The 17,957-nt window shown below is 40.7% G+C and overlaps 1 protein-coding gene across 1 annotated transcript; it reads right to left on the bottom strand.

Annotated features, from left to right (window-relative positions):
• Positions 1-527: 527 nt before the first annotated feature.
• Positions 528-17,522, bottom strand: LOC135462992 (transmembrane protease serine 9-like). Its single transcript, XM_064740316.1, has 11 exons — positions 17,459-17,522; positions 16,286-16,489; positions 14,423-14,516; positions 12,137-12,402; positions 10,123-10,265; positions 9,460-9,603; positions 7,999-8,013; positions 3,433-3,521; positions 1,723-1,988; positions 1,072-1,214; positions 528-731 (listed from the first exon to the last, which is right to left on the bottom strand). The coding sequence occupies exons 1-11, from the start codon at positions 17,520-17,522 to the stop codon at positions 543-545; spliced, it is 1,617 nt and encodes a 538-aa protein (XP_064596386.1). The 3' UTR covers positions 528-542.
• Between the last annotated feature and the right edge of the window lie 435 nt (positions 17,523-17,957).

Here is a 17,957-nt window from a genome sequence, read left to right as displayed (position 1 = left end):
GTCAGTCCATAAATTAACGTGCCCACAAAACGCCAGCCTATCTGTCCATAAATTAATGTGTCCACAAAACGCCAATCTATCAGTCCATAAATTAACGTGCGCATAAAACGCCAGTATATCAGTCCAGAAATTAACATGCCCTCAAAACGCCAATCGGTGAATTAACGTGCCCACAAAATACCAGTCAATCAGTCCCATTGGCCAGTTAGCGAACTGCTTTTGGGAAGATTGGTAACCTCCCCATGGATAAACGTGGAATTCTACACATCTTTGCCAACAGACTGATGCAGGGACATTTGAACTTTCATACAGGGTGATCATGAAATTTCGTTCCGACACAGAAGGGCTAAAATGCGACAAGACATACATGTACTTGAAGCTGTATGTGTGTATACTGATTACTGATAGAATAATTATACGTAAGACATAAATATTTATACGGTAAATTTATATTGATATGTTATTACTGGCATCTGTTGACTTTGCCTATATTGTAGGATGGAGTCAGTAGGCCAGCCACACATAACACCAAGGAACTGTCATTATGTGAAGTTGGCTATCGTCTTTACCCGGTCTCTCATCATGACCTGCTGTATCCAAGGGAGGTAAGCGCTAACCTTAGTATAAACTCCCGGCCGACCTGGCCTGGCGCATCCATACCCCCATGACACAATACCCGCAAGTTTCCACGAGTCGCTTCCCCTACACACCAACGGTCCGCCAGAGTCTCCCTGCAAAATAGTGGCAAATTGTTTAGATGTACGAAGACTCGATTGAATGGATGAATGGAAACTTAACCCGATGAGTGTGGAATAAATGAAGATTTGATTATGTATATTCTTCATGAGCCGGAGTAGATTTTAGATAGGAAATAGTGACACAATGACACACCATCAAATTCGAGCAATATTTTGGGCTATTGTGTGACTGGAAACTCTAGATGAATGAACGAAATGGTTTTATTTCAAATATATGCTACTTAGTTGGAAACCCTGTGTATAAAATTATTAAACTGTGCATGTTTATTTCCTTTTTTGTAAATACTGTGACGTGAATTCGTTTAACTGTTACCTGACATGCGTCCTTTCCTCCCTTCAGTTTGCCGGCACACAAGTTCTTTTTCGGATTAAACACAGGGCCAATGAGTTTGTTGCATGTTGACTTCTGTTGGATAGGCACCGTCACCTCCCTCAATGTCCCGGATATTCCTCCGCCTATGCGTAACAATAATAAAAACCAAATATACTCACGACTCAAGCTATAATCTATTACTTTTAGAGAATCGCCTACATTCAGCTGTCTGTAAAGTGAGCCATGCACGCTACCAAAATTGCCTTTTGTCAGTGTCATGTAACAACCCAAGCTCTGCACATTGGTACGTTGGACATTATTACAAGAAAATGCAGTTATAATACATTTTTTTTTCTAATTCAAGATGTTAAAGTCCATATGCTTTGTTTCGACACCAAGAACTCATTGCTTCGTCTGACGTCACAATTTGATATGTACAAGATACTCGGTATAAAGTACATGTACGAAATACACTGCACTGAAACACTACAGCGCCCTTTTACAAATCATAACATATGCTTTCGTATTGTGTAAAACAAGCATATCCAAAGGTAACTCCTTTACATTTTACTTTCATTATCATGCAATTTCTAGTTGTTCATCCAATGGTCTGCACGCATAATGCTAGCTTTAGTGAGCGTGATCTCTCACCTTGACTAGTAGTACCCCAGCCAGTAACAACGCACTCCCTCCCTTCAAACATGGCGGTCTTCGCGGGTAGGCAAACAGGTCGGATGTAGTCTGTACTTTTTATCGGTACTTGCAGCTTTATCATCGCGATGTCATTGGCTATAGTCCGTGAGTTGTATCCTCCATGTAACACGACACGTGCGAATCCCTGCGCCACCTCACTACCATCGGCGAATCCGGTGCGGAAATCCCCAAGAATCATCGTTAGGCCTTTCAAAGTCCGAATCCTGCACGAAACATGTATATATTACTTTCTGTGGTTTATATTTTTAATTGGATTTTGCGTATATGATCATAAGATTTATTTATGGATCGTGGTTGCCTAGCAATATCTACAGAAAACCACTGCCAAAGCAGTGGAAAACTAGGCTCGCAAAAATTTGTTCCATTTCGAATACTTTCCTCCTGAAATTGCACCCTCCCTCCCCCCAAAAATGCCGGATACAGCAGTTCAACTCACAACACGCCTCTGTGGTCTGATTGGCCACTTTGCAACATTTCCCTAATTTCGCTTGGAGACCTGCACCTGATGCAATGGGCAACTAGTTCGAAAGGCATACCATACTTACGGAAACCAATGAGATTCAAATTACTGTAAAGAGATAACACTATAAGATGGTGATTTCTTCGTCATTTTCATCTTTATCAATATTTGAAGAGGAAGGGCAATCTCTCTCTCAAAATGCAGTCAAAGCGAAAAAAAAACAACGCATACGTTTGAGAGGTCTATCATTTTCTTTTTTAACCTTAGTTTGTTGATGTTGTTACGGAACCAGGTAACACAATATTATAAGGATCGTCCATGAAGCCTAATGCTCAGGGACAGACTTGTTTCGAGCAGGGGCTCCCGAGATTGATAGACGGACCAGAACACACTGGATAAGTTTGCGACAGTTTATTGAAGATATATATATACAGAGAGGTAATGCGCACGCACCGGCGTGAGCACTCAGTCCGGCCCTCGTAATCAGGACAGAAGCTGGCGTGAAAAGCTCCGATAGCCTTCTGCAGGCTGTAAGCTTCGTTTAATACCCGCCTGGCCTTTTTTCAGGAAGAGAGACGAGTTCTCCGAGCGAGCTCTGCAAGAACTGCCGATGTACAGCTCGACACGGCCTTATATAGTGCAAATCGCGTGGTATAGTAACACAGGTACTGACATCTAGTGGTTCATTTACAGGGGAGATAACCCATACAAATCAATTACAAAACAGTGAAGCATTCATTCACAAAACATATTATTGTAAGCAGCATAATACAAACATTTAATAATAGTACGGAAACATAACAATATATAGAAGCTGATTTGTTCATGTTTTCATCCAACCAAAAAATCAGCTTTAAAAAATGGTACCGATAACACACTCTAACTCAGAATTTGATTCATCCTAACGACTTTCGGATTTGACTAAGGGTTTAGGGCTATCTTTCAAAGACATGCGGCTTTAGACCATAGCCAAATATTTTCTTGTGAAACAGGTTAGACAAAACTGCTAGTCGGCTAACTGAGATAGCCGTCTAAGCCTATCTTTGAGACATTTTGTGAAGCTGGCCTCTGGTGTTATGCTGGTTTGCTAGACTAGTTTGGCAGGGTATATATAGTACTAGTATATTACTAACAGTTGAGTGGTTTAGATATTGTATGTTTCAAACCCAACTGCGGTTGCAACTTACCCATCCAGACAGTGGGCAGCGGTCAAAACCCACTGACGACTTATCAGGCTCCCCCCACAGACCAAGCGTCCATCCTTCTTAAACCAGACCTGCATACAAGTGACAAAAGAAAACAATGTAATTATAGACGTACAGCAAACAGAGTAAAACCAGTGTACCGACGATAGTGTGATAGTTGGCAAATTGCCACACGTGTTTACTTATTTATTTATTTGATCGGTGTTTTACGCCTTACTCAAAAACATTTCACTTATACGAGGGCGGTCAGCATTATGGAAAGGAGAGCCCAAGAGAAATTCACGACCGTCCGCGAGTTGCTGGAGGACCTTCGCACGTACGACCTGTTAGGAAGCCAGGCTAAGCTGGTCTTGAACTCACAGCTACCGAATTGTTGATAGCTACCGGAGAAATACGGCCTCCAGTCAAGTTACATCAGTCAGGGTTATATTCTAACTTTACAAGTTTATGAGCATAAACAATTAACAAGTTTATGTTTGATTTACACGAACCCTAGCACCATGACGTCAGCAGAATTATGCAAAAAATGTGATGATAATTGCAATTTATTACACTTTCCTGGTCTAGAAATAATCAAACTGCTGTGCTGTCATCACATTTAACATACAACCATATCGAAACAATGCAAAGAGACCAGAACTCAGGCATGCCTTTTCCACCAGCAGAATCGTAGTTTATACAGGAAAACAAAATATCTAAAGACATACTGCATAGAGAATAAACACAGCGCAGCGAAGACACCGTGCTAGCCGGCAAATGGTCACCGTAACCGGTGAAATTCGGTCTCTTGTCAGTTTACCTCATTCAGGGTTTTATTCTAACTGTCCATTTGAATGCCGAACAATTAGTGACAATTAACATCCCCCCACCCCCACCCCAGGCACCATGGCTTATTCAGGATTGGGTAAAAAAAAAATGCAGTGATGTTAATTGCAATTTACTAAATGCCGCTTTTCTGCAGTTACTCAAAATACTGTGTTCTCATCACATATAACATATACTCACATTAAGACAATACAAAGGGTTCAGGCCTCGCGGATGCTAAAGCCAGCAGCAGGCACTAGGCCTCGGATATGCTTAGTCAACCAAAACTGACAGCAGATTTGTTTAAACAGTGCATAAGCACACTTTTTATACATGTTTGAGGACATAGGCGTCTTTTTCATTCAGGTTAATGCCTTTTCTTTTCTAAGACTACCCATACATTTGTTTACACATATCCTCCCATATGTGATACAAAAACGGTTGTTGGGTTAAAATGCCGGAGAAAAATTTAGCACTCTACACATTTTCTGTTCAGTCTGATAGAACGGAACAAGGGGAATAACTTTAACTGTACCTGGCTTCAACATATTCATTCATTGGAATAAACCCCAAGACACAGTACACGTATCTGTGGATAACACAACAACAGATATATCCTAGATGGATATCCTAGGTGTTTAGAAAAGTGTGCCAATACACAAATAAAATGTATACGTTCAGTAACACGACTGAGGCAATGGTGTGAACGATTTAGCTGGGATAAAACTCAACTAAGTTAATAGGTTCCACTCGTGGTTATTATGCACTTAAAAGTTCACAAAGAACCGACACTTAGATGGACATATATGGACAACGGTGTTTGAATATATGCCGAAAGGTTGCAAGCAAGTCTCTCAGACGGTGTTATCTCTGTACAACCCGATGATGTTGGCTTGTAAAACGCTTTATAACATAATTGTGCCCGTTAGAATCGACGCTGTATGGTCAAATCTTTGTCGGTTATTTCATATTTTAGTTGGAACTCAAAATCTCGGCGTCGAAACAGACATCAGTATAAACTACCAGAGGTCAAACAAATTCTACATTCTAGATCAATAATTACGAGGCCAATTCCTCTAAGCTAGCCACGCTGTATCGGATGAATATCATTGAAGGTAGTACTGGCGACGTCAGGTAGTACAGGTGTAAAAATAGGTCATGATAACCTTGACCCGTGGAGTACTAAATAAAATAAATGAAAATGTCGAGAGTTGCGGTGTTTGAAATTTTGCTACTTATTAGAGATGATACACACAACCAGACTGGAGACGCTTGATTTGAGACTTAGGGAACAGATTGTAGTTCAGGGCCTACATTGATACTCATTTTTTTTTCGCGTGAACGAACCCTCTATATACATATAAGGATTCGGAAAAATTTCGTCGAAAAATACCAGTCTGAATGAAATATGGGGTTTGAAAGTTTTCCCCCAGAGTTAAAGTTGATCTCTACGTTCACCATATTTCAGCCACGTCTTGAAGAGATAGTAAACTGAGGAGTACATGCGCAGATTCTCAATAAATCTGACGTCCTGCAAAAAGACGATGCTATTTTACATTCAGACCCCTCCTGTTAAAATATGTTAAAATATGTCATATCTAAAATCTGATCCACCGCTTCGGTAGCCTAATGGGGTAGATTGTCTGCCTCGAAATCGGGACACCCGGGATCAGACTTGGGAAGGATCATGCCAAAGACTTTAAAAATGATACTTGTTGCTGCTTCGCGTGGAGCTCAGTACCGAGAGCTTAGAGCAAGGAGACTGGACTGGTTGGCTCGGTTTCAGTATAGTTTAAATGGGAGCGGTGTCATGTCTGGTGTCTTCGACATGATACTTCAGTGGCTGTTGCACTTTGGCGGCAAGGAATTGCCCTGCTACAAAACGACACAGCTATATGTACACACACATAATAACTCCGCATATGGCTAAAAAAATCTGCTAAGTACGACGTTAAACCCCAAGCAATCAATCCTTCATTAAAACCTGATTGACGATCCGCTTCTCGCTCCAGAGTAAGTGTGCTTGCACTTATTTCGCTACCAGTCTGACATAGTTATGCTGCGGTTTGGGACGTGATGATGTCGTTGTTGTGGCTCACTAGTCTACAGCCACAGAAACAATGAGTAAACGCGGCCATAACCCCACAATACCCAGAGAACGTGACGTACAGCAGAGAGTGGACACACTGCGAGGTTTCACACCCCAGAGCTAATGTACTGCTGGGCCCGGAGGCTTTCACAAAACTTCCTACATCAATAATATTTTACTCGTAAGCTCAGTCTGCCCAAAGTGTTACAGGCCTACATGTGACACAGACAAGATCATTTGCGAAAACCAGTTACGTAAACAGTATCTGACGACATTTTGTCAGATTGAGCTGTAATGGTTACTCTTCATAAAATCTGGATTGTATTCATCTAAATATGTATGAATTATGGGATGTCAAAGTCGTACATAGCAATTTTTCAATCATATGATGACGAGAAGACGTAGAGTTTTACTGATTGGTTTGCTTGAATGACTGATCGTTCGACTGAAACGAGCTCAGTTTGTAGGTCGTATTCATGGGAACCGCAACACATTATAAGTCATTTTAATCGTGGGCTTTGGCGGAATTGTCGTTGATGAGGATTGACCACATTGTCTGCCCAGAAGATTAAGAGGCGTATAGTTCGATGGGGTGTGATGTGTTTGTCACCGTGACATTTAAAAAAACAAAACAAAAAAAAAAACAGTGGTTTAAGGATGCAGTGGAAAGATGCCTTGTCGCCCTGAGGTCAGGTAACAAGACCACGTGATATAAATGGATAGGCAATGCAACTTTTCCATCAGGAAATATACTTTAAAAGTGCGCTTATATGTTCTACCCGCTCACCTCAGCAATCCATAATGGAAATATAGACCAAGTACATGTCTGTCCCAAACATGATACGCTTAAACATCAAGGGTACACTTAGACACCATTGTCTATGGAGGTGTTACAGGTAGATGTATCTTTTCCGCTAGTTGTTTTATCTGGCTGGGCAAACACAGGTACACACGACACGTGTACGTGTACTCCAAACGGGACTATCCGTATAAATGTCAGGGGGACATGCATACATATGTCATGCATGCTGTTATACGTATAACTAACGACGTCTGTATGTCTTTCCTAACGGTTTTTCTTTTACATGTATCTGTACAAAAAATAACAGCGGTGCATGTACACTTTTTTCCAAAGGTTATCAAAAAATATGTACAAATATCAACATTACGTGTACGTTTTTCCCAAAGTGTACTAAGTGTAAAATGACAATGGTTCGTGGATCTGAATGGCAAAATGAACACATAAAGACTATAGACAACACGAAACAGTCCTGGTACATACCTGCCATGGCCACTCTCCGTGCACTGCTTTATGTCCTCCGACTATACGGAGAATGCCCGGCCTCTCAAAACGACTTCTCCCACAACTAATCTGAGCTGCACGAGGAAAAAGAAGATAAAAAATCACTAACACGTTTGTTTTTTTGTTTTTTTTTTTCTATCAGGTCATCGTTTGGAATTTAAATGTTACTTCATGTCACTTATACGACGGCAGCAACGTGTTTTAGACCAAGCAATGGACATACATGTATTAGTGTTAAATGTATGCAGCCGGGGTGGGTACTGTAATGTGTCTAAGTTATCAGCGGAAGATGATATTACACAGACAAACATATAATACTGTGAATAAATATTACACATTCGTATAATCTTACCTTCACATAGATGCTCTGTCAAATTAAACAAAGCAAACAGCCAAAAGATCTTCATCTTGGTGGAACTCGCAGAAGATATGGGCCACATACCGGCGACATTTTTGAAAAAAAGACTTAACTGGAGGAAGACAGCTTACTGCTTGTGTTAAGTAAGGTGTGAGTCACTTCCGTCCGGCAAGGTATACATTTTCTACGCTGAGCACTTCAAACAGAAGTCGTCCATGGATTCTGGGTGTGGTTAAGCATAGGTAGTTGTTTTTTTTGTACGATCAAAGGAAACACTGTAGGTGCTAATAGTTTCGCTGTAAGTAACACCCCTGTTTATTTTTTGTAAAATTTGACAGAACGGATTTATTATGGGATTGCTGAAAGACGAGAAATAAACCACACAAACAGTTTGTCTAAGTTTGTCTCGCACTTCGAAACCCATTTATTTCGGCCCATGTCAAAAAGTTTGTAAGCAGCTCCTTGAGTCAGTTGTATGATACTTTCCATTTTGTTAACTGTGCAGTCCAGAGTATAGCCATGTAAGACACACTTACACTGCTATTTATCTATTTATTTGATTGATGTTTTACGCAGTACTCAAGAATATTTCACTTATACGACGACGGAAGCATTATGGTTGGAGGAAACCGGGAAGAGCCCTGGGAAATCCCACTGACAGACCTTCCCATGTACCGCGTGCCACCAGAGAGCACTTACACTGTGCAGTTGTTACGCGTGAGGAGGTATCCCACTGTACTGCAGTGGCTAGATCCTTCACTTCGTAACATGAATACAAATAAAATTGTATCGTTTATACACGGGCATTAACTGCGAACGCATACACGTGCGCCGAGATTTATTGATCTATTTAATTGGAGTTTTACGTAGAACTCAAGAATATCGTGCACCGAGATGAGGTAAACATGACCTGAAGATACACATGGGGGCCTCATTGGCGGAGATGGTTAGTACGCCAGCGTAGCGTAATGACCCAGAAGCTTCTCACCAATGCGGTCCGTGTGAATTCAAGTTCAGTTCTTCCTGGCTTCTGGCCGTAAATGAAATATGCTTGAGTACGGGGTAAAACACAAAGCAAATAAATAAATAAATAAATAAATAAATAAATAAATAAATAAACACACAGGCGGACAATAAAATATATACCTACAGGCGTACACATACAAGTGTTGTGAAATATGAAACTGTGATGATACACACATAAAAGTGTGCTGAGGATGTTCATGTAAAGATGGGGTCTGAGAACACCATGACACGTGCTCTCAGCACAATGCGTGAACTAAGAGCACATGATTCCACAGAAAATAGCCTTTACTAGCAAACCACGTATAAGGTTTCTCTTTCTGGAATTATTCTGGATAAAAAAACCACACTATAATAATTCCTTCAATATTGAAATATTTATTACAGCTTTTTGTTAGCTCGTCACACATCTTTTTCGTATTTATCCATGACCTTCTCAATCCACCCTGTGTAAGCAGTGACCCTGGTGTAAACCCCAGGCTTGTATCGCTCTCCACATCCATCCCCCCACGACACCACTCCAGCGATCTCCCATGAGTTGTTGTTCTTGCACACTAGAGGGCCCCCTGAGTCGCCCTGCATCAGAAAAGGAGACATACAGAATCTCCAAACAAATCGGCATGGAAACATTTCAGGTGGTTGAGACAGTTACTATTTTGATATTTAAGTTCGCTGTTGTTATAGCTACACTTTTACTTCAGTCATGTCCATGGTGCATTGTAGTGGCCCCAGGATCATGGAAAAACATTGACAGGGAAATCACGTACCAAATCTGTCAGTGTGCACGCACGATGCTGTACGGTGTCTTGCAGACACATGCCCAGCTGTACTCAGCAGAAAAGCCACGTATAAAACTGTGGTATGCATACATTTCAAAACTGCCGCATTTCCAATTACACTGCCACTGCCTGGAGACTGCACTGTGCTGTGTGGCAGGCACTCTTTGGTACAAAACAACACTGTATACAGAAATCCCGTGGGGTTTCCACAATGCCATGACTTGAGTCTAGCTTGACCAAGGCGAAGGTTGACACCATGGGACATTGCATTTTCAGTTGGATACATTTTAGGGAAGATTTCTCTTTAATAACTCACCTGACAGGCATCAACACGCCCGTTTAAATATCCGGCACACAGATTGGCTGCTTGATCCACCTTGAATCCGTACAGGGCTGAACACTGATTACGTGACAGGATGGGAACAGCCGCTTCTTGTAGAGTGGATACCGTCCGACCACCTGAAATGTTTCGAACTGGAATATTTCTCAACAATTCCGACTTACTCACACTGATTCACTGAAGAGCGTGCTACACCACAATATGTTTTAAAAGTGCATGTATATTCGCTTGCAACCTGTGGATGGTCGTGGGTTTCCCAAGGGATTTGCACGGATTCCTCCCACCCTAATGTCGTCGTGTAAGTGAAATTTTCTTAAGTACGGCCTTAAACACCTGACTATTCCGCGTCACTATAACAGTGTTTGACGTGTTCATGCATAGACGACCCTCACAAATCAACAGAGACAAAGTGGAGGAATGTCGGCATATTGTAACTCGTGCAACTGTAGTCCGTTTCTTTTGGATAGTCAGTTACATTCAGCTGTGTGCAAAATCCGTCATACACGCTATCAAAATTTCCATCGTACATATTATTACAAAGAAAATACAGTTGAACTACTTATTCAGCTGAATACAGACGACTCTCTAAACGAAGTACACTATAACTACCCTGAAAATACGCTGGACACACGATGGGTTCAAATACACATAAAAGCACAGGTATGATCAGGGCACGGAGCAGCCAGCCTTTGCATTTAAAATCATCATATATTTTGTGCTTATTTGTTTATTTTTGGATCCGTACAAAAGGATTTTTCACTTATACCAAAGTGGCCAGCAATAGGATGGGAGGAAACCGGACAGAAACATGTTCTACTGTTTTGTGTCATTCCTCGTGAAATATATTGTATTTGCTTTGTTGGGGCCAGCGTGGCTCAGTTGGTTAGCGCCCTAGCGCAGCGTAATGACGCAGGAACCTCTCATCAGTGTGGTCTCTGTGAGTTCAAGTCCAGCTCATGCTGGCTTCCTCTCCGGCAATACGTGGGACGGTCTGGCAGCAGCCTGCTCATGCTCTTGGGCTTCTCCTGGCTGTGCCCGGTTTCCTTCCACCATAATACTTGCTGCCGCAGTATAAGTTAAATGTTCTTGTGTACGGCATAAAACACCAATAAAATAAAAAATAAAAGTTTGCTTTATTGGGTTGCACCTGTCCAGAAATTTTCCACCTAAACAAGCGCCGTCAGTTTATGAGGAGAGGACTTTTCATTATTGAAAATGTATCGCGGGGAAAATGGCGATTTGGCAAGCTAATCCCTTATATGCACAAGACCCTACAATGTTTTATATGTAGACTAACAGTGCCGAAAGTGTGGCAATTCTTGCATAGAGGACATCAGATCAAAAGCCAATGTAAAGAAAAGTCCGTTGTTTGCTATTAAAGGCAAAGGCCACTCTAAAATGACGTATTTATCAGATGAAAGATCATTAATAAACGTCAAGGAAAATAGTTAGAATCTTTATTTTTTATATATTTTTTTAAAATCTTCTAACCGAGTAAAACTGTTTTAAAAAGTCAGATTCTACAATGGTCTGTTGTGACCCAGAAGGCATCAGTTACGTCAAATCTATACGTTTTGCCTGAAATAAATCGTTTCAAAGCGAATGTTTGCATAGATCTATATCCACTATGGATGATGAAATGTAACAGTCTAACGTGTGTTAGGTAACAAAAACGATATGTGACGTCACCGGTTACACTGTGGTCAGGGGAGTCTACCATAGAATAAAATATTTGAATGCATTTTGTTTGGTTAAACAAATTAAACAAAAAACAGAATCAACTATTATCCTAGACAGTTTTTAATGGTCTTTCCTCTGATATATACATTTACTTTATTTCAGAGTAGTTTTGCCTTAAACGATTTCTGAACAAATTGATAACGCACAAATCAAGTGTAGAAGGATCACAGCGGTGAATTCAGATTGAAAGAGATTCGACATTAAGTAGGGGAAAGGAACGCCGTTATCACAAAATATAAATTAATCTTACCTTGCCTGGTGACGCCCCACCCTGTCACCACACACGTCTGTCGGTCAAACTCTGCCGAACTATCCGGTAGGCACACGGGCCTGATGTAGTCCGTGACGTTCACAGGTCGGTCCAGCTTGATTAGGGCGATATCGTGTACGGGAGCTTGTGACGGGAAGCCGGCGTGAACTATTACCCGACTCGGGCGGCGGGAGGCTTCGGTACCTTCCCGACGCCCTCTGTCATGATCGCCGAGGACAACTTGCACCGGGCCCAAGCTCGACACCCTGCAACGATTTCCATGGATGATATTCATATTAAATTGAAAGAAAACAAAGCAAAATGGAAAATAGATAAATAAATACGCAAGCATCATTTGAAAGACAATTAGGCACTATATCCAAAAGCGGCTTCATTCATATGTCAAAACACTAAATGTTGTCCGGGTAGCCTACATGACCCATTGATTTCAAACAATTCAGTAACCTTATTTAGCCGAAAATACCTCCCAGACTACATCAAGGGTGTAACGGTTATACCTACACCATGCAGAAGGCTTGCAATTAAAAGTCCAACATTGGTTTTCAGTACTATTGAAATCATATGGGAGCTTTCAATAGTATTCGGGCCTGGTTGCTCAAAATCGGTTTAAGACTTAATCCCAGATTTAACTTTAAGTCAAAACTTTAATTTTGTACTTAGCCTAAAAATAATTGTGTGTCATTATATTCAATATCAACTAAAATTGCTGTTGTTAAACGTTGATTTCGGAGAACAGCATTGTCTACTGAGTTTGGCTAAAGTTTTAAATATAAAATATGACTTAATACCAGTGTTAGTTAATACAACTAGGTCCTTTTTGTATTTGTTGCATTTGGATCAAATATAAGACAAGTAATATTGGGTTGATCCGTTGTGTTTGTGAAATAAAATTATCGACGGTCTAGAAAGAGATGAAATAATGGAAAACACTGTATATAAGGCAACACCCATCTAATGTAAAGTGTATTTATCGTATCTTTTATCATATACGCGTCGAATGAATGGCTTACCGCGGGTTAACGCCGGATTCACACTGCTTTAAGCCATACAGTGGCGATGCACAAGTGGAAGTCTGCAGCAAACTATTCAACCATTTCTATAAAATAGTGTTAATACTTATAAAAATAAGTAAATAATTAAATAAAATTATTAGAAATCTTTCACTAAAACGGCACCTACCCAGTAAAGCAGTGAGCGGCTGTCAGAACCCAGCGGTCGGATATCAGTGTCCCTCCGCACGCGTGTTCTCCGTTTATCCTCAGCGATACCTGAAAAAAATGGCATAGTCTTCATAAGTACATGTAAATTTGACAGGACCTAGATTGCTACTTTGGATGCTTTTTGTTGCACGTGTCCAAGGAATTAGGTAACATGAGAAGAGGCAAGAACAATTTGTTATAAACGTTGACAAACCCACTACTTTTGAAAAAAAAAAAACTCTCTATATAACACACTGGATCCGGAACATCCTTTCCTCGTGTCCAGCGTCTCATTGGATTCTATCGGAAAAAGCAAGTTAAACTTTTTTGATTTATTCGAAGGATGTTTTAGTTATATAACAGCAATGGGGCTTAGGAGTGGAGGAAAAGGTGTGCCTCCTGATTTTGAGACGGTGTAGTTTGATTCAAACGTGAGACCTCTGCTGTCTTGGCCGTGTCAGTGGAGTTTCACAGCGCTTTAACAGTGTGCTTCAGCCAGGGTCTTTTAAATAATAATTAGCCAATCATTGTTCGTCAGTGCCTCAATGTCGCTTTCAATCAGAATTTCTTTACCGTAAAATTGACTGCTGACCCTGAAGGTGAAAAGTATCTCAGTTATGTCTATGGGAGCCTTGGTGCCGAAGTGGCTAGAGTGGGCTGCTATCTAAGAAAAAAAAAAACACTAGCTCCATGCCAACATGATCAATGCAGTCACTTCCTCTCCACTTGTTTTCGTGAAAGGGTTTTGCAGTGATCTGCGGATGGCCGTGTTTTCCCCCGGACTCTTGCCTCCTCCTCCCCCCCCCCCCCACCAGCACAGCGTTAGCCGCCATCGTATAAGAGAAATATCCTTGGCTAAGACATTGAAACTTCAGTCAAATAAACAGAGTTATGTCAGTAAGAGTACCAATGAGTAAATGAGTCGGTTTGCTTTAATTTTCTCTGTGTTAATGTTTCCTGCAGCGTAATTGTTTTTGGTGTCATCCAAAATACCTTGGCTTTACATAAACATCACAACGTACATTGTAGTTATCCAGAAATGTCTCTCCTTAATGACAAGATTTACCTGCCAGGGCCACTCCCCCGGCTGCTCTCTTGGCCCCCTACCACGCGGAAAATGTCCTTTCTCTCAAACTGGCTCTGTCCACACTCACGCTTTTCTGAAATCATTATCCACGGTTTGTCACATTTGTCAGATAACTTGGATTTCGAGAGAAGAGAAAAACGAATATCACGGACCCCTTATGTGGCAATGAATAGACATCGGAGAGTGTTACGTGCTGACGTTACGTGTACACCAGCACATGTACACCAACACGTGTACACCAACAACCGTCCAACTTTGACGTGACATATACAGCTGAGCACAACAATTCAAATCAAAAATTATATTTAGTTTAAAACTTAAGAATTCAAAATACAGTAAAGCAGTAAAATCAGTATGTAAAAAACATAGAAGAAAAGTATGATACCTTACATGCAGAAAATAGACGGCCGGGCAGATTTTAAGTGAGCATATACTTGAAACTCTCCTGCACAATAACTTGCACTGGAAGGTTAATAACATAAAGCTGTGCCCATTGCGGATGTTGTTGATATCAATCGAAATGATGCGGTACGAAGTCTGTCCTATGTAATTTATTTAAATCATCTTCTAGGTACAAGGACATGTATTTGTATCGTGTTCAGGTTAGATGCCCTGGAATGCGTGGAAACGTGTCCCAGTCTACATGTGCATATAGCACACCAATTTTAACGGTTTGTTAATGAAAGAGAGGAAAATGAAACCTGACAAAAATATTTAATAATATCATTAGTTATTCTGTATTATTTTGCTTCATACAGGAAACGACTGCATTATCGTGCTCAGTGTAACGGCTGGTAGAATTCAAGCAAACCCCCAGATCAAAGTACCGAAGTTCTATCTCACCGAGGTCACCTCAACCGCATTTCAGACATAAATAAAAAGAGGTGAGCCAGCAAGGGGAGTGGTCGAACTCGCGTCCCGCCCTTTACAAGCGGGTCGTTTTTTCTAAGCCTAAAGTATGTCACAACACAACATTTCCGGTCTGTGCGAGAAGTCTCTTAACATGAAGAGAACACTTTTCACACCATGGTATGAATATTTACGCAATTATGAAAACGTGTTTTGTCATTGACAAAGAGAGTCAGGCCTTCTCCCGTGACATGGTTCATGTGTACAGGCCTAAGTATAAGGTGAATAAACACAGTGCCGAAACAAAAGTGTCTATAATCTTAGTGCCAGGTGCGTGAATTCAACAGTGTAATTGGAAAAGAAAACAGACAATGTGTTGTTTAAGTCTTCTGCCTAATATAAGCCTGTCACCACCGTTTATATCATTTATACCAGCACAACATACCCCAAATTCTCCTCTCTGGATACCTTCTGAACCCGGACTATCAAAGGTATAGGGGTATAAACACACAAGCAATTATGCAATGATGTTGGAAAATTTTCAATCTTACAGTTGTCATCTCATGTTAAATCGACCTAAATTTATTGTGTACATCTATGAAATGAAGTTTTGGTCATTGATCTTATCCACAAAGAGTCATATGGTATAGAGAAAACGATTCACAACACTTGCGAACTAATTTCTAAATTACTTGAAAGCCCCAAAACGTTTGACATACTTAGACGCCCATTAAAATATATGCCTTTCGCAACCTTATTTGTAAACTCAACAGAATTTAATTTTGGTACAAAAAATTGACCTAAACTCCAACAATTACACGCAATCCATATATGAAGTATATTGTCTTTGTCAAATTGATAATTTTTTATATTTAATTACTTACAAAAAATATGATGTGTTTGCTTTCCCTTCTTATGTGTAAACGCATGTCTTTCTTTCCCAGTCATGTAAATTACTGATTGGTGAGGAATGTTTTATCAGAAAAAAAATACCTGTGGGCATCTCGGGATTGGGTGTAGTCGCCCCAGTCTCTGTTCCAGGTCGAATAGACGTTGTCATGGCAACAGTGTGTGCCACTTTTTGAGGTGTGCAGCACACGCGCAGCAGACTCTGGCACACGAACACACGCACACGGCTACCTGGCTGACAGTGTGCGATGGACGGCACACATTGGCCTTTAAACCACTGGTTGCACACTGAAACAAACATGCAAGTAGTGATGTTCTTTATTTTCTTTTTAGTAAACATCAAAAGGTATCTATACCCTATCATATATATTACAATTTCACAATATTTTAATGATTTAAGGTCCTGAAAAGAAAATGAAACAAGTTTTAGGCATGTTTTGGCAAGATCACTCACACTGAAGAGAGAGCAAAAGAGCTCTGGTCATTCAATAAATCAGTGCTTGGACCGGGTTAGATCAACCTCAGAATAACTTCAACCACAGCCAAAACCACAGTTTACCACAACCAAGAGCTTAACTTAACTACCGACGTACCACAACCAACGGCTTACCACAACCAACGGTTTACCACAACGGGGCACAGTGAACATTTTTAAATAAAGAAATTGTTTAAGAGAAGAATGCTGTATGGTTTGATACATTTAAGTAAATCATTGAACTTTCTTAAACTAATCACGATAAATATACTCTATTTACAGATTTTTTAAAAATATGGACATATATTCCACATTATATGATTATAAGTTTTTATGTATTTATTTATTTGATTGGTGTTTTACACCGTACTCAAGAATATTTTACTTATACGACGGCAACCAGCATTATGGTGAGAGGAAACCGGGCACAGCTCGGAGGAAACCCACGACCATCCGCAGGTTGCTGGAAGACCTTCCCTCTTACGGCCGGGTGGGAAACCAGCATGAACTGGACTGCATTGGTGAGAGGCTCCTGGGCCATTACGTTGCGCTAGTTCGCCAACCAACTGAGCCACGAGGGCCCCCTATATGTTTTTAATTTACAGTGTATTGTCTTTGTTGTTGATATATGTGAATTTATTCTAACGCATTTCTCAGGTTAGTCACTACCTGTTATACGAGAATTACCGAGTTGGTTGTTATCGTGGACTTTTGGAATTTCAAACCGTTCTCGGAACGTATGTCATGACACCAAAAAACAAAAAATAAATAGACAAACATACCTGAGCTCAGGCCCCCTAGCGTAGCAGTTGCGCATATGATTGCGACCCAAAGCGCCTCCTTCATGATTCACGATTCCTTCTACACAGAACGTGCATTTGTTCCGATGTGCTGTGAGAAAAATCGAAAAAAGTTAGTTTTCGAGAGGTGAGGTCATCAGTGTCCGCCCTTCCTCGTTCAAAGCTGACAGCATATTTTAGCACACGTTTTAAGAGTTGTCTTAGAGCATTAACGTTGTTTCTTGAAGTTTACAAAATCTACCAAACTTATTTCTGAGCTCAGCGTTCGCTTTAATTAGGCACCAAATGAGGTCTTCTTGCAATTCAATGCATTCTATAAACTATACCCCACCGATTGTATAGGGCACGTACGTGTTTGTTACTGTAAGTGGCTGGCATGCCAGCGAAAATATCGACACCTTTTTTCCGGAAATGCTCTGAGATGTTACAAAGCCTGCGCTGACCTCTACGAAGGGCGTATTAACATGTCACATCCCTACAT

This window comes from Liolophura sinensis, chromosome 2, assembly GCF_032854445.1.
Source record: "Liolophura sinensis isolate JHLJ2023 chromosome 2, CUHK_Ljap_v2, whole genome shotgun sequence".
Lineage (NCBI taxonomy): Eukaryota > Metazoa > Mollusca > Polyplacophora > Chitonida > Chitonidae > Liolophura > Liolophura sinensis.
This window is presented reverse-complemented; position numbering and strand designations above follow the sequence as displayed.